Here is an 18,339-nt window from a genome sequence, read left to right as displayed (position 1 = left end):
TACTACCATCCAATAACTTATTGTGCTTCCTAACTGAATGTCATCTTCAAACTTGGATAAACAGCTCCCTATTACTTCATCCAATTCACTAATATGCTGGAATTACATGACGGTGATGTTTTAAAATGTCTCTTCTAGCTTAAGGTAAAACAGAATGTTCTGAATAGGAGATGGTGTGACCAAACTAATTCTGCCCAGAGACAGGCCATGTAATCCAAACCAGAACCTATTGAAAATTGTGTGACCATTTTCACATCTTTTCACAAAAGGAGAGCAGCTGTTTTTCTCGATACAGGGACACGCAAACACAGAATGAGAGGGAGACAGAAACAGCTGCTGCTGTGAAAAGCAGAGGAAAATACTTTTTTTGTGTTAGCCACCAAGCAGGATGCTGGTGAGAACTGGTTTTCTGTTCGAAAAGAGGAGACTTGTGGAGATTTAGGGAACAAGGAGTCACAGGAGAGGTTCTTGCTGCTGGGAATTGGCTGAGGGAGTATCAGCTGACTGCAAGTGAAACCATGTTCAAAGGACACTGGAAGACTCACTCTGGTATGCCAGGGAGAAGAGAGCCTGCTGAAAAGCCAGGAAAAGTTTGGAATTTTAGTCTTCAAGGCCACATATCGTTGGGAGGGTGAAGTAAAGTAAAAACATGTCATAACTTTGGGTGTGTTAATTAACGGGGAAGTGCCTTTTCTGTAGCTTGATGTATTAGTTGCCTATTAAGTAATGTTTAGCTTGTTTTGAGCTTGCTTGTTACAGTAAAAATCTTAAAGTGTGAATCCTTGTCCTACAATTCTTTTTGTTGGTCGCTGGGAAATTCATCTTTCTTTTTAAAAGTTATTGTTCACTAGGGGGATTGTAAAAATATATTGTGGAAATCTGAGTCCTTAGTACAGATCCCTGGGGTAGCACCACTTGTTTCCAATCAGAGAACGTTCTATCTAGAATATTAAAAGCACTACACCCTATCTCCTACCTCCCAATGAATTACCGGCCCATGCCACAAGATTATCTGCTGCTCTGTGCTTTTCTACTTTTGCTAATAATCGTATGTGTAGAATAGAACCTTGTCAAATGTCATTCCTGAAATCCTTAAAGGCAACATCCAAAAAACATTCCCCTATCCACCATACTACTGACCTCCTCAAAAAATTCAACTGGATTATTCGGACAAGACCCACCCTCCACATATGCACACTGATTCTCTTTGATCGGTTTATATTCGTTAAACTGCTCAGTCACTTGTCTCTAATAATAGACTACACAATTACAGCTTTACCTTTTGGGTGACTGTTGTTGGGATGTCTGTACACAACACCTACTGCATGCTTTGTTGTTTCTAAATTTTATCCATAGTTCTTCTCCTGTCTTTATGGAAATTCTTTCTTTCTACTGCTATAATCATGGGCTGTATTTTACGTGTCCCCACCAAGCATGTTTTGAGGGGGAGGGGCACATAAAATTGGGCAGGTGCCCACCCCACCACTTCCCACCCACCCCCGAGCTCACCCGCCTAATATGAGGGGTGGGCGGGCACCAAAATTGTCAGCCAGCCCACCATATTAAAATAAGCAATTAAGGGTCAGTTAGGCTTGTTATCAAGTCAATTGATCCTGATAATACACTGCCCATGCCAAAAAACGTTTGGCGTGGGCAGTTGGGCAGGGGTGGGCAGCCGGATTTTTTAACAAAGTTCTTCAAAGGGTTGGGAAGGAAGGGAGTTTTGATCTTTGGGTTGCTCTTTGCCAGTCAGGCGGGTGGGGCAGTCCTCCTAAGATCAAAACCCCCTTCCTTCCTATGCACCCGCAGCCTTAAATCAACCCCTTCCCCCTCCCTTACCTGCCCAAACCTTCCATGCACAAGACCTTGGACTTGGTCCCTGGATCCATGGGCCTTCTTCTTCTTACTTGTTGCAGTCCCGCCGCGGCCACTGACACTCTCCTGGCACTGCCGGGACCGTGGGACTTTCTCTCCATTGAGGAGGAGGAAGTCCCACTTGCCCTCATTTTTCCAGCCTGCAGCACTTTATCGCTACAGGAGGCGGGGGGCAGGTTGGCATGGAGTATGTTGGCTCCACACCAACTTTGTTTCCGGTGGGGGCAAGCTATCCACAACCCCCTACCCCCCAAGCTGTATTATTCAGCCTCATGTTTTTTTATTGATATTGCTATTCCCTAATCCCAATCTCCTTATCTTTACTGAAGGTCCTACAGCCTGGAGTATTTAGCTAATTTTCATTTCCAGCTTGCAGCCAGGTTTCTGTAACGTTTTTGTATTCTTTCATGGGATGTCAGCATTTGTTGCCCATTCCTAACTGCCCTTGAACTAAGTGGCACAGCCATTTCAGAGGGCAGTTAAGAGTCAACCACATTGCTGTGTGTCTGGAATTATATATAGACCAGACTTTCTTTCTTAAATGGCATTGGTGAGCCAGATGGATTTTTATGACAATTGTTGATAGTTTCATGATGAAGATTACTGAGATTAGCTTTCAATTCCAGATTTAATTAATTGAATTTAATTCCACCAGCTGCCATGGTGAACCTCTGGATTACTAGTCCAGTGTTATTACCACTATGCTACAATAATATGGCTATTACATTGTGCTTCTGATTCACTCTTTTTTGTATGCTGCACACACTAGTGTATAAAACTCTTATTTGGGTCTGTTCCTGCCTGGTTCAGGTTTTTTGATAGTCTCCCTCATAGTGAAATGGGTAGGTCAACTCATTTGTTGATATCTCCAGTTTTGTTGGAAATAAAAAATACTTCTTGGAAAGTGTTACAAACCTGTGCATCATATTTATGTAGATCTTGAAGATTTTGAAGGCTGTGAGTTATAAAAACATTGAGATATTGTCAGAGCTGTTAGAAAATAAAGCAAATAATTCAAATCACATAACACCTTATCACATTGAAATATCACAAAGTACTTCATACACTGAATTACTTTCTGAAATGTGGTATTTATTATGTAGGCAAACATTTCACTTCAGTGTTGCTTTGAAGGTTTTGGCATGAATTTAACTTATGTTCCTATGTTGTCTTAAGATGGCTATTGAACCAATCTGACTAAAGTCTTTGGTTGATAGGGCCACACACATACACATACAGGCACACACACACAACTTAAGTGAAGTCCTGCTCATAACAAAGTTTAATTTTTAGTTATTTACAGATGGTTTTTAAAGTTTCACAGAGAGTGTAAGGTCAGACCCTATTGTACTACAGTGCCCTTTAGAACATACTTTAGCAGATCCCACACTGGGAGTCTTTTAGGGAAAGAGAACTCATTAACTCTTCTCTACACATTATTGCAAAAAAAATGGATTCTATCATGAATCTTATCTTCCTGCAATGTCACTGTTTTGAACTCAAAATTTGCACCCTGAATCTCCTCCAAATGAGCTCCAAAATGTGGAAATCCTTCTTTCACATCTTATCATCTACATAATTTTAAATTTCAAACTTAGCATCACCTAATTATTATTTCTTCATTTGTCTCATCTTTTCTTCAACCTTTCTCTTTTTATTCAATTTTGAACTAAAATATGAGAACACAATAACAAAGAAGCTACCGGAACCTGCACAGTAGATAATATATTTGTTTATTGGTACACTGTGCTTAATTTTGTGGTATTATTATGCCATAGCATTCTGTCAAATAGTTGCCTGGTTGAAGAGTGTTCAGTTAAAAGAGTGGTTGCCTTGGGATACTTCTTATGGTATCTTTTATGGTCTTGAATGAAAAGTTATTTAAAAATTTAGTTGCATACTTTTATAAGGCCCTACAGCCAAATACTACACCCGCCAGAATTACACTAACAACCTTCACTCGCCCATCGCTAATATTCCCAACAGTGATCTCAGTCAAGTTGGTGATGGTAAGGACATTAAACGGCTTCAGCATCTCTATTTTAGGAAGGGCGGGTGGCGGGGGTGGGGAATCAGTCAGAGTTCTTGCTTCGATTTGTTACCTTGCTGCAAAGTGCAAATGTGTAAAAGACTAGTGAAGTTCCGATTGGCCTAAACTGTCATAGACGCTGTGGCTGAATAGCACATAAACACATACAAATTACATCTTCTGTGACTGTGACAGAGATTTGCTATTACACCTCATCCTTCTCAATCTCTGCAATCTTTGACCTGGCCAACCACACCAATGTCTTTCAATGTCTCTTCCCCATTGTCCAGCTTGATGGGACTGCTCTTGCCTAAGCTGCCCACTTTTACCTACCTATAGCCAAAGTAACTCCCATCTCCACACCATTATATCCTCTTCTTTATCAATGTGATATTGCTTAAAGACATTAAAGACATGGGTGGGATTTTATGGGCCACCATGGTCGGGAAAGCAAGTGGACCCGTAAATTAGGACACCAAGCCATCGGCGGCCTGCCCGTCCTTGCCACAGTTTAATGAGCAACAGGGAAGTGTTGGGAGGCCTGCCAACCCTAAGGCAATTGAGGTCCTTAAATGGGCAATCAATGTCCACTTAAGAGCATCATCCGACAGCTGCTCCAATTTAATGGATGACAAGACAGGCCTGTGCCCAATGTGTAGACCAGGTTTGACCCTCCAGGCTGGTGGTCAATCAAAGGGGTGAGAAGGGGTTTTTTCCTCTATTGCATGCCTCTGGTGCTAATCAGAGGCCTCCCCTTCATAGTTTTCCCCTACCAAATCCAGCCTTCCCCCCCACCCTCCCCGCCACCTTTTCCAACATATTTCCCCGCCCCAATCGCTGGGTTTACCAGCCCTGGCCCCAATGAGATCCCAGGCTTACCTGTTTGTCCAGGCCTATCACTGAATGCTTGCTCAACGTCCTCAGTTCTGTGAGGTGGGACGTCCTCCTGGAGTGGAAAGGATGTCTCGGATCATAACAATTAAAGACACCGCAGCCAAAAAAATGGAAGGTGGGGGGGCAAGCCGGCCAACCAGAGGATGGCTCATCCCCGACATTTACGCTGGGGTATGGGCAGCCCACCCTCAGCATTAAACCAGGCAGTGAAGACAGCTTCCATTTAAATGTTGATGACATCCAGCTCTACCTCTCCAATAACTGTCCCAATACTCCCACTGCCTCTGTATTGTCACACTGATTTGCTGACACACGACCTTGGATGAATTAGAGTTCATGCCAATTTAACATTGGGAAGACCAAAGCCATCATCTTTTGTTCTCACCACAAACTCTCATAAGCGGTAACTGCCTCAGGTTAAGCCAGATTGTACACAGCCTCAGTGTCCGATTTGATTGTGAGCTGATTGTCTAATTCCACAAACTCTCCATCACAAAGGTTTCCTTTTACTAGCTCCAAAATATCCAACTAGTTCCACCTCTGTGTCCTTGTCACTCTTGCCCCGTTCATTTGCTGCTGAACCCCATTCATGATTTTATTATCTCTAGAATCAATTATGGAAATATTTAAACCGTCTCTCACTCTCTATTAGATGCTCTCTGGCCTGCTGAGTATTTTCAGTATTTTCTGTTTTTCTTCAAATGCTCTAACATAAGAACATAAGAATTAGAGGCAGGAATAGAACAAACGGCCCCTCAAGCCTGCTCTATCATTCAATAAGGTCATACCTGATCTATTTTTCATTCATTCACGGGATGTGGTCTTAGCTGGCTGGGCCAGCATTTATTTACCATCCTTAGTTGCCCTTGAGAAGGTGGTGGTGAGCTGCCTTCTTGAACCACTGCAGTCCATGTGGTGTAGGTACACACACAGTGCTGTGAGAAATAGAAAGGGAGTGCCACGATTTTGGCCCAGTGAAAGTGACGTAACGGTGATATATTTTCAATTCAGGTGGTGGTGTTCCCATTTATATGCTGCCCTGTCCTTCTAGGTGGTAGTGGCCATAGATTCGGAAGGTGCTGTCGAAGGAGCCTTGGTGAATTCCAGCAGTGTATCTTGTAGATGGTACACACTGCTGCTACTGTGCTTTGGTGGTGAAGGGACTGAATGTTTGTGGATGTGGTGCCAGTCAAGTGGGCTGCTTTGTCCTGGATGGTGTTGTGCTTCTTGAGTGCTATGGGAGCTGCATCTAGGCAAGTGGAGAGTATTCCATCGCACTCCTGACTTCTAGGTGGTGGACAGGCTTTGGGGAGTCAAAAGGTGAGTTACTCATTGCACAATTCCTAGCCTTTGACCTGCTCTTGTAGCCACAGTATTTATAGACTAGTCCAGTTCAGTTTCTGGTCAATGATAAACCCCCAGGATATTGATAGTGGGGGATTCAGTGATGGTAATGCCATTGAACATCAAGGGGCGACGGTTAGATTCTTCCTTGTTGGAGATGATCATTGCCTGGCACTTGTGTGGTGCGAATGTTACTTGCCACTTGTCAGTCCAAGCCTGGATATTGTCCAGGTCTTGCTGCATTTGGACATGGAGCTGTGAATGATGTTGAATATTGTGTAATCATCAGCGAACATCCCCACTTCTGACCTTATGATGGAAGGAAGGTCATTGATGAAGCAGCTGAAGATGGTTGGGCCGAGGTCACTGCCCTGGACATCCTCCAATCCTCTATCCTTCATTAGCTCCAGCACATGTTAAACTCTGCTATCTGTGTCCTATCCCACATCAACTCCCACTCATCCAGTCCTTACTCATGTACAATGACTCTGGATCCCCTAGCTTCTCCAATTTAAAACTCTTCTGCTCATGTTTAAACCCTTTCATGGCCTCTTACTTTTTTTATCTCTGTAACCTCCTCCGGCCCTACGATTATCCAGAAATCTATCTTTCTCCAAGTCCGACCTCTAATCCCATAACCACTTGCACCATGCCTTCAGCCATCTAAGCCCAACACAGAAATTCATTCCCTAAACCTCTGGACCTCCCTTAAGACCTATCTTAAAACCTAGCTACTTGGTCAGTTTTTTGGTGACCCCTCCTAACATCTTCCTCTTTGGCTTGGCATCCACTTTAGTTTGATTATGCTTCTGTGAAGCTCATTAGGATTTTTTGTTAAAGGGGTATGTAAATACAAGCAGTTGTTGCTATTATTCAAACTGACACACACAGTATACTCACAAGTATAAGATACATCTAGAACCAATCACTAGGTCTTCTAGAAGCCTGGAGATGAGGAGAGTAATTGGAAGAAAACCAGAGGAGTAGGAGTGAAGAGTTCAAAAGACAACTTGCTTTCAGTGATCATGTTCTCTGTAGTTTAAATGTATATATTTCAAGTAGAAACTTACTTGTTAACTTAAATGAACTGAAATGTTTTATTATATCCTTCAAAAGAGAGCAATGCTAGGAATAGGATTGAGAGTTTTAGAGATAAGCCTGGAGGAGGCCATTGAACATTTTCACTTCTGTATTCGTGTGAGAAGCAACCAGGTAGACATGAATAGTGCAGATGGGCAATACTTGTGTGTGTATCTCATCCTACCCCTCCTGAAAATATTGTCCCTGTTCTGGTGATAGTGGTGTGAGTCACTGTACCTCACGCAAATGGCAGCATTCATCTTGAGTTTTGACAGCAATTGTTCAAGTGCACGAGGCATCATTACCAAGCCTAATTCTCTTCTCATCTGACATTCTCTTCTCATCTGGATGGAGAGATAGTGACATAGTGACAACGTCACTGGACTAGTAATCCAGAGGCCCAAAGTAAAGCTCTTTGGACATGGGTATAAATCCCACCACTGCAACTGGTGGAACTTAAATTCAATTAATAAAATCTGGAATTGAAAGCTAGTCTCAGTAATGGTGACCATGAAACTAGAATTGATAGTTGTGAAAACCCATTTGGTTCACTAATATCCTCTAGGGAAGGAAATCTGCCATCGTTACCTGGTCTGGCCTACATATGACTCCAAATCCACAGCAATATGGTTGATTCTTAACCACCCTCTGAAATAGCCTAGCAAGTCATGCAGTTCAAGGGCAATTTGGGATGGGCAACAAATGCTGGCCTTACCAGTAATGCCCACATCCCATGAAAGAATAAAGAAAATCTAGATCAGCAGACTTCCAGCAGGAATTGTTGAAATTGTTAGAAGCAGGAGCTATAACTGCTTTACCTTATCCTAATAAACAAGTACTGAAACCAATTGCTTCTTTAACAGAGGACAGAGTGGAGATGAAATCTGTCACCATCCTAGTTTGTATGGCATACTAAATAACCTTTTTGAATTATCTGAGAGCCAAACAGATATTCACTTGATTACCTCTGGGAGTCAGAGAAAAATTCTTGCCCTCAAGTGACCATGAGATGACAGATGGATTACCGGTACATAAAAATTACAACACAGAAATAAGCCATTTATATTCATATCCTTATATTTTAGGTTCAACTTCTTAGATTTTTCGACAGTATTCATGGAGTTCTCATGACTAAATGCTTCAATTCAATGGTTTCACCTATTTAGAAATTAACATTTTTTACGTGGTGTTACAGAGGTGTGTTGATGTCAAATATTAAATTTCGATTTCATCTGCTAGACTCACATATGAAACTTTTTAAAAACAAAGACATTAGGATGGCTGCCAGAGGTCACCTGACATCTGCAACTGTAAGCTGGTCAAGTTTCTGGATGTTGCCAACGTGGATTACAATTAGGACAGGTCCAGACAGCCCTCCTGTGGAATTTCACACTTGTTAATATCAAGGATTAATTCAAAGATGGACTGAAACTTAAAATGGCTACCATTATTTGCATCACTATACTAGCTACATGGCATTCCATCAGAATGGAAATGGAGAGTCTACAGGGACAACGGCTACACCTGGGAGGTGTTGGTATGTTCTTTCTGGACTCGTCTGAATGAGTCATTCAGAGGCGATGGCTTGGACATTAAAAATTAATCATGTAGAACATAACACGATAGCCAAGGTCTGTCCAGACATAAGCTGATAAATTACCTTCTATGGAATATTCATCGTGGAGAGGGGTCATGTGATCATGATCACCATTTTGAAATATCTTTAATTATGAAACTCTGCTTGCTTTGGAGCAGTCCAAAAAGTAACATCTGGAAAGCAGATGACACCAGCTGCCTGCTCCTCCTCTCTTTCTCTCAACTAACTTGAACCCTGCCTGCTTATATCACACTGTGGACAGCTTACAGAGAAATTCTAAAGAGTTCAAATTCCAAATCAATGTTTCCAGGAGAAAAAAACAAAGAACACAGCTTTAAAAACTGCCTCAGCCACAAACAACAGCATGACGAACTTATTCTTTATTTAAGTGAATTCCTTATTTACTTACGTTTTCTTGCTGAATCTTAATTTGACCAAAAGTAAACTTCCTCTACTTTAGAACTTGTATTTTCGCAAGTTTGTGTCTGTGCGTGTTGTGACATTTGGGGTGTGTGTTAACTTTTTAAAAAAATGTAGCTATACTTACCTGAGAGGGTTTTTAGCAGAAGAAAAACTAATCCCTTGTTTGTTTAAACCTGAGTCCTTTGCTATCAGCATGTTAAACTGAATTGGCACATTCATCTGTATATATTTCAAAAAACCCTGTTATGCTCAACCAATGAGTAGAAAAAAAGGGATGTCCTTACACCCTTCCTCATCTGGATGTAATAGTAGAGAAAACTAAACGATTAATTGCAACACATTGAAATGACTGCATGAAAATGGCAGCTCTGCAATAAATGGAACTTTTACACTAATAAGTTAAAGCAACAGTAGGTACTTTAATGGTCCAAGCAAAAGTACACGGTGTTTGCTGCAAATCAGTCATTTAATAGTTGTACTGACTTATTACAGAGTATTACAAATTGCAAACAATGTATTGGAAAGAAATATAGATTTGGAATTACACCACTGAGACTAACAAGTGGAGACAGTGAAAACATGACTTCAGGTTCTGAATTGCACTCAGTCTCAAAGTTCCTTGAAATGGTAGTTTGGAGAGTTTACAACAATTAAGAGGTTATGGAAAAATGTTTGTGGTACCTCAGGGGCAGCACAACTAGGCATAAACCTTCATTTTACACAGAGTAATTTACAGTCTGTATATCCATAGCCCTAAACTGAGGCACTACTTATTAATGTAAAAACTTGTACACATTAAAATTTTAAATAGTTTAAACCTACATTATATAAGCATGTAATAGCATGTATACCTAGGACTATAAAAGAACAGCAAATCCTGCTCAGCCTGAAGAACAATCCCACCCTACAGTAGTATCCAAATGGACCAGTAGAGGGCAATAGATGGTAAGATTTTGTTGGTACTTGAGGTGCACACCCATCTTGTTTATTTTGTTCTCTGCATCTCAACTCAACCCTAAGCCAAAGGGTAATTGCAGCCAAAATTGGCAACCAGTTCCATGTCCTCTGTCTCTAGGCACCAGGAGCTGATCAGAAGTGGACCAATCATGACTGTCCTCTAATTAACAGCCCTCACCTGTCCCCAAGTGAATCACTTTGCCTTCACTCTATATGTGGCATGGCTGAGATTAGGCAATGCATGAGTGGGTATGTTTCAGTTTAGTAGTCCCATCCCAAAACTTCATGGCATGGTTCATCAGAGCTTTTTATGTACCATACATCACTCCATCCTGCCAATCTTGGGATATGTCACCCTTGTAAATCTTAGAATTCTGAAAACAGTCTGCAGATGGGATTACAGAATGCATGGGGGAGAAATTAAATATTGATGGGGTTGCAAAATAGGCATGAGCCGATCACCCATCTGTAATACACTGCTTTTCCTCTCTATTGAAAGTCAACAGAAATTAAACCTCACCCTCACATAGTTCAACATCCCCATGAGGAGGTTTCAATTCACAGAACATAGTGTCTGAAATCTTTGTTCGAAGAAGGTTCATTGCACCTAATTCCCCATGCTTATTAAATCCTGCTCAAATGAACTCCCATATCCTGTAAATCTTCAATCTCTCATTTTGCAGTCTTCTGGGATCTATGCTACATGTAAAGCAAGTTACTGGTGATGACCTAGATTCTATGATACACTGCGTTTAGTTCCATTCTCTCCACTTGTCTGAAGGGCCTTTAGATTTTCTTTTGAACAAATTACTCTATAATTACTTAGTAAGCTAATTGGGAGGCAGTGACCTCTTGATTTATAATGTAACATGGAAGCTTTCACAGGATCACAAATTGAGGTCTGGGAAATATTGGAGGCTAATAAAACGTATATAAAGCTAAGTATCTTCAGCTAATGATATTAAAATATTATAAATCATCAACCTATTTTGTGGAATGGGGACCATTTTGAGCACCGACAAATTTAGCATCTGTATTGTGTTACGGTAAATGTTTAATCATTTGGCTCTTGTTCCTCCAGGCTGTTTCTAAGATTGGGCATGCACCCAAGATTTTAGAAAGACCTCAACAAATACACAAACAATTTTTAGGCCACATATTTTTTATAATCATTTGACATTGTGCTTCAATAAGCATATCAATAAAACATCCATTGTGACCAACTTAAGTCAGCACACATTTCAAATTCTAACTCTACCATTTTGCTCTACAACTATTCAGAATTTACCAAAACATCGGATTGTTCAGTTCATTATTACAGTATATTACAGTGTAATCACTATCACTGTATATTAGAGTGGCACTACCTAATCTACATGTGATCTCAGTTCACATTTGGCTTTTGGCTGCTGTGTAGAAGTTTGATTTGGATTAGAGTACTTCAGGTTTCCAGTTGCATGTGGATTTTCAATTTAACAAGAGTCGGTGACCCAAATATTTGTATGATATTTCTCAAAGGTCCAAGCCAATCAATGGTCTCTCAACTTTGGATCCAAAGTTACAATGTGGTGTGGACATGAAATTTGAATTGCGCCAGCAGGCTATCCAGTTTATATTTTTAGTCTAAACCTGATCTTAACTGTCTGGGCAAAGGAGCTGATTCCTGACCTTCATATCTCCAAACCAGGTGATTCCTGGTTGGTAAACATATCATCACTGTATTTCATCAGTAACTGTAAATTTAAATGCGTACCTCCTGTTTGTGGTTTGTTTTATGCCATGGGTTTGGTCTATTTGAGTTTGACAGATCTGGCGACCTGGAAAACTGGGTGAATATATGGTTTGTTTACCAACATCGGGGCAGCGTTGAGACCAAACCTTTCAGAACCGTCAACACTTACCAAACTGAATCAGGTGAACTCAGCAGCAAGGTGGAATGGCGCATTCTATCAGGCCTTGTATCAGTTGCTTTGGAAGTTCAAGACAGATGCAATATTGGTACAGCTGCCATATATCTGATTTGCAACCCCAGGCTGAGCCTAGAAATGAGATGGAGGCCCCACTTGGTGGAGAAGATGAGGGGAATCTCAGAGTAGAATTGATATTGACAGTGTGGAGTTTTGTTTAAGGTGGATATAATACTCAGGGTTACCAGATAAATTCTGATGTCCAGACATGCATTTTCTATTACATGCCCACTTAGTCAACTATCGATGCACCCATGATTTCTGACTAGTCAGGAGAGATGTAGCTTTTGATTGCTGAGGTTGTATGTAGGCAAAAGGCTCGGATTGTCCTCTGCGCGCAAATCATGTGAAATGGTAGTGGAACTGGTGGAAAATGAAGAAGTGAGGATTGCTGCTGCCTTCCTGCCCCAACCTACGTGCCCCTCCATGATGACTTTCCTAATCCTGCCCTCCACAGGTAGATTATGGCAGGAAGCTTTGGCCCCTTCTACGATGGGTTCAGTCACTTCAGGGACCACTAGGCAAGGAGTGGAGTTAATCCCTAGGTCGGCAGCTCATCCCCAACACTGCCCTATCATCATTTATGGGGGAAAGAGTGCCTTTCTCCTGTTCCAATTATGCCAGACACCTGTGCCTTTGGTAGGATTTGGCTCAGTCTGAGCCCTAATAGTAAAACCTAACTCCGATCTTTAACCTCGGATTCACCTCTGCTAGTGTGGCAGTGGTGGTCTTGTTGTGGAACCACAGGAATTTTCCTTGTTTGCAGTGGTGGAGGCGAGGGGATGACTCCCACCTGCTGATACAGATGCCACCAGAAGTCAACCCTGCAGATGTAATGACCTCTAACCCAGGAAATTGGGTTGGATTCATCGCACGATTGGTGCTGGGTAGAAGCCCTGCACTGGCCCTCCTCTGGCAATGTGAGGAGAACCTAGACCTAAATCTACTGTCTTTTTGCTGTTCACAGGATTTGTTGAATATCTGCATAGAAAGTAACTGCTACTTGTATACTGTAACAGCAAAACACTAACACAAATTTGTACTATACAAACCTATATAATGAAGTATACACATGTTGAATACAATATACCTTGACATGATAATATGGTACACAATATAAAATACTGCTATTACCTACATTTATTATGCTGTGACCAAATTATAAACACATTTTTTTTCCAAAATGGAAATGTGCGCATATGGATATATAATTATATATATAATTATGTACATATATGTAAAAAAAAAGCTTTTACTAGTAAATTGGTCCTTTGAAAAACATTACTTAAAAGATGAAGAAGGTTGCAGGGGAATGCTATTCACTCAAACTGTTCCATCTTTTCCAGAGGGGAATAAAATTCACCATAAAATTGTTGTTTCAAGAACAAAAATTATGACTATTACTGCTAGCCTGGAGATTGACTCCCAATGAGCATAGCTTGTTCCCTGTAACTACCAAAGCAGCTCTTACAGCGAACAGAAGGCATGACTTCAAACCAGCTTGAAAGGTGCTCCTGGGCCACCAACAGCAGGAGAGCAAACTACTGGCTGCTTTGCAATCAGTTCCTCTTCCTCTCCTGACCCACTCTTTGCTATTTAGCCGAGCCAGGGTGGTCTCCATTAATGATGTCAGCAGCGGCCAAACAAGCAGGAATATCTTCCTCGATGGTCTCCATTTGTTCTTGATTCATCGACAACATTTACGGTGAGCCTATTCTATAAAAGGGAGTTTGAACAGGGAGCACTCTGAACAAAGAGAACTTGTCCAGGACGGTCCTTCCTCTTTAATGATTTGGAAGGCCTCAACAAGATACATCCAAGAAACAAATGCTTAAAAGAAAAAATGATCATAAACCCAGACGTCAAGTCTTTTGCTCAGATTGATTTTCAGTTTACAATCTTCTCATTTTAGATTTTAAATGCCATTAGGAGTAAATTCAGTAAGGAAACTTTGGAAAAGTTCCATAAAATGTTTTGCCTGCAGTTTTACTCCTCCACAGCCCTCTTGCTCAGAGCTGTTTCAATGTCCTTATTTGGGGCTTCAGTATGGATACTGTTTCTGCTTTTTGCCAGCAAAGCAAGCCAGCCAAGTGCAGAGAAGCATTGCAGCTGCTGCACCTCCTCCAGTACAGTAATAGGCCCATCCCAGCTGACATGTACCTATAAATCAATAAAATTGTGTTAATTCTAATATTGCCAAGTTTTGCTTCACATTCAGCTTTCGAGTCAAAGATGTAGGAGCTTCCATAAGAGGCTCAGCTGCTACGTCTATTTGAAACTTCTACTTCAGACCATACAAGACCTAACCACAGTAACGATCTCTCCAAAGTGCCATGGGGTTTATCACATGATAAGTTCCCAGACATAGATATGGAATTCTGGCTAAGTACAGATTGAGGCAGAAGGCATGTGCTTCCTCATAGGTAAAAACTTAAGCCTAGGAACTACTGTGGGCAACATTATTGCACAAATGCTTATCACACTCATCAAAATTCTTCTCTGTTGTTTTAATGGAAGAGCTGACATGTTTATTTTACATGGGCTAATGCCTTGTTAAAATAGTAGATAGAGGCATTAATCTGACTGTTTTAAACAATCTTGCATGAAGAAATCCAGGAAAACTTGCGACTGGACAAGACAACTCATTGGCAGCCCCTGGAAGCTGAATAGCAATGAACTCACTTGCAATATCTTAAAGGTTAACATTCTAGAACATGTAACTAACAAGATGTATTTCCAATTCATGGACTGCAGCGGATCAAGAAGGGAGCCCACCACCTTCCCAAGGGCAATTAGAGTTGGGCAATAAATGTTGGCCTAGCCAGCGACGCCCACATCCCATAAATCAATTAAAAAACGTTTGGCAATGTTTGTGATGGAGATCAAATGGGGTTGGACCTCAGCTCAGGGTTGAATATGCTGCAGTTGCCTATACTTTGACCCCAACATCCTATGGGATTTGAAAATGGTTTATACCTAAGCGAAGATCCTGACTGGAAGTTCAGTTCACTTACCTAGCTCAAACTGGTCTGAGAGATTGCTGCAGGTTTGCTGCACCTCTTCACTATTCCAGCCCAGGGGATACAGGGCACAACCTGAGCCAATCAGTAGACCTGGCAAATAAAAAGGATAAATGTATTAACCTGGGAAATAAATACACATTATAATATCTACAACATACAGAAAGCTCAACAGCACATAGCACAAATATATTCAGCATACCTTATAGCTGTTACATAATGCGCCTCACTCCATTTGCACTTCGTGCTGTCTAGCATCAGGCTTTCAAGTTTTAACATTAAATGACAGGACCTTGGCAATTAGTGAGACTGTCACCCAGCAGGTTTGCTAGAAACAATGAGACCCAAGGAGATGCCTGAGAACTGGATGTGAATCCAACCCAGTCTGGTGGGACAAAATTCTATTGTATCTCAGCATCGATACAAATTAAATGAGTGATCTCAACCCAGTATACTAAGGCCTCAGCACAAAGATTCCCTCAGAGAATTGATAGAACAGCTTTCTAAGAGGAGGTATGTTGCTTCTGTTTGGTCTAGCCAGGGCAAAACTGTGTACGAGGTTTTCTTGGGTCACCTTTTAAATCTACCTTCAATGAATTAAAATCTTCTGGAAGCGGGGGCTTTTTTTTATCTCTGAGGATCCAGTCTGCAATCCTGTCCTGGATTGATAGGGTCCACCAATGCCACACATTCTTTAGCCAAGCATATGCCAAGTCTCTGTGCCCCCCACTTAACCTCCTTTCACTGCCAGATTTTTAAGGGGCAGGTGGAGGGTCTGTCCTTTCCAAGGCCGAGCAGGATTTCCAGCCTCTCTGAATGCCAACCAAGGTCGGGAAATTCCTCGGCGCTGCTCCAGCTGCACCAGCAGAATGGGAACAACTCAGAGGGATTTCCTTTCTCTAGTCTCTGACCATTTTGGTGCATACCAGCCCAAGTTATTCCACCAAAATGGCCACAATCTTCGACCCTTTATTGTCTTAACTCCACGTGATGTGCAAGCATGTTGGTGCAAAGTTCCCTTCTATGCAGCAGAAAGAAGAATTGAAGGGTGAAATTTAATGCTCCTCCAGAGATAAGTTCAGAGGTGGTGGGGGTGGGCTAGAGTGGCCATGTGATTGGGTGGGGGTGACGGCGGGGTGGTGGGGGGTGGTTGGGGGGGGTGGTGGGGGGGGGGGGGGTGGCCTTTGTGTCCAGAGGCCAATTGAGACCCTTAGGTAGCCACTTAAGGGGCTTATCTCACCATCATTGGAATTGTACCAGGAGGCAGAGAAACTCACCAGGTGGCCAAACTCCAGACCCTGGGGGCAGGGGAGGGGTCCCTTGTTCTCAGGAAGTGCCCAATCGAGGGATCTGGCATCGAGGAAGGACCCACCACACCCTCCCCCTCAGCCCTGCAAAAAGCTATCCCCACTGTCCATGCTGTTGAGCCCCTCCCCTCCCACACACGCAACCAAACTATGGGACCCCCTCATCCCATTCCCTTACCTCTCTCCATGGATCTAGCAACAGTCTGGTGAAGTTCCAAGTGCAAAAGAGGCAATGGCCATCGCTCCTGATGGAGCTGCTAGTACTGGGGAATTGCTGACCTCTAATTGGCCAGCAGCTCCTGAGTGCAAGATTTCCAGCTGCATTGGCTTAATTTGATGGAAGGCTCAATGCTGTCCAGGTAAGTGCCCTGTTCTTACTAAATGGCATTGGACCTCCCAAAAATGTTCAACCTGGGGGTTTCCACCCTGCCTTAAATATTAAATCCCGTCTGGAGTATCAAGCAACTGCCCCAGTAGGTGCAGTCTAAATCCACCCCGTGTTATACCTGGTACTGCTTAATACTGACTTCGGGTGCCTAAAATTCCTCACATTGATTAGCACAGAATTGACCAAAAGAAACGTGGGGCAGGATCTTTCGCTGAGCAGGCGGACGCCCCACCCGCTCGAACGTAAAATGACGTGCGAAGATGTCGGGCAAGCGCCCTCCTCTCCACCCCCCTACAGGCAGCGCTGAGTGCTGAAGCACGTGTTTCACGCTGGGCAGGCCCTAAATTAGTACGCCAGCGTGAAATCGCAGTCCAGCCCCAATCGCGGGGGGCGGTCAGCTTCCTGGGCACTCCCGCCCACACCCGCTGAGCCCGCCTGACAAGGGAAAAGTCCTGGGCGAGGGAATGCTCACTGATCATTTTTAACTGATTGTATCATCTGTGCTGAAGCATGCAGGGAATTGCGAGGAGGAATTTATTGTAAGACTATGATCTGCCCTGTGTATATGATATGCAAGCCACTTAGGTCACACTACTTTCAGCAGTAATAGCAAGCTAAATCAATTCTGTGAGAAGTATCGTCCTCCCTGGCCCTGATCAGCAGGCTTCATAGTGAGTAACAGTATTAGGTTGTCTGAACGATTATTAATGTTTCACTCTCAAAGATTTGTGCACATTTCCTTACTAGCAACTTTGCAGTCATACTGTTAGCTGAAATGTTCAGCTTGCAAAAATATCATTACTGTGAGAACACCCATTTAACAGGGTACACCCAGAAGTGGAGGTGAATTCCTGATTATAAATTCAGCCTGAAAGCAACCCGCATTGATAGAAAGTATTTTTACAGAATAATAAATAACTTGACAGCAACTTGTTGGTGATCAATCAGAAGTGTTTTGTGTTGGTAATATGATTTGGTCAGTAATTGGTACCAAGACACTGGTAGAACTGTTGATTTCTCCCTTGGCGTTTGAAGAGTTGTCAGTGAAATAGTCGCACTGAACTTGCTGGTTTCTGCTCACCAGAATGCTTTCTCTGGTTTTCCTTAACTGTGAATTAATTGATGTTATTTATAAGCCTGTGTTAAAAATAACAGCAATTGTAAACTCCAACATAAAATCTGACAATTTATAATGGAGCGTACATTTGATGTTATTTTTAACGCCAGGCTAAAATCCTAGCTTTTATGTCCTTAATAGTCACTCTTGGGGGTGATTAGCTCAATGGCTCTACAGCTAGTGTGTAGATCAGGTTAACACCAACAATACAGGCTTTGACCCTCATTCTGGCTGAAGAAGACTTAGGGCTTATTGCCTCCTCACCCTACCCATAGTAAAAAATCACTGCAATTTGCCATGGTTCAGTGAATTTGTGCCAAGGACCTGCCTTTGAGCAGAGA

General features: G+C 42.2%; 1 protein-coding gene across 1 annotated transcript in view; it reads right to left on the bottom strand.

The window, feature by feature from the left end:
• Positions 1–9,641: 9,641 nt before the first annotated feature.
• Positions 9,642–18,339, bottom strand: part of LOC121284182 (LHFPL tetraspan subfamily member 6 protein) — a 185,732-nt gene continuing 177,034 nt past the window's right edge. Inside the window, exons 3-4 of the mRNA XM_041199427.1 lie at positions 15,181–15,279; positions 9,642–14,326 (exon numbers count right to left, since the gene is read on the bottom strand). Of these exons, the coding sequence (XP_041055361.1) occupies positions 14,208–14,326; positions 15,181–15,279 (218 nt within the window). The 3' untranslated portion in view covers positions 9,642–14,207. The remainder of the gene's footprint in view (positions 14,327–15,180; positions 15,280–18,339) is intronic.

This window comes from Carcharodon carcharias, chromosome 11, assembly GCF_017639515.1.
Source record: "Carcharodon carcharias isolate sCarCar2 chromosome 11, sCarCar2.pri, whole genome shotgun sequence".
NCBI lineage: Eukaryota > Metazoa > Chordata > Chondrichthyes > Lamniformes > Lamnidae > Carcharodon > Carcharodon carcharias.
This window is presented reverse-complemented; position numbering and strand designations above follow the sequence as displayed.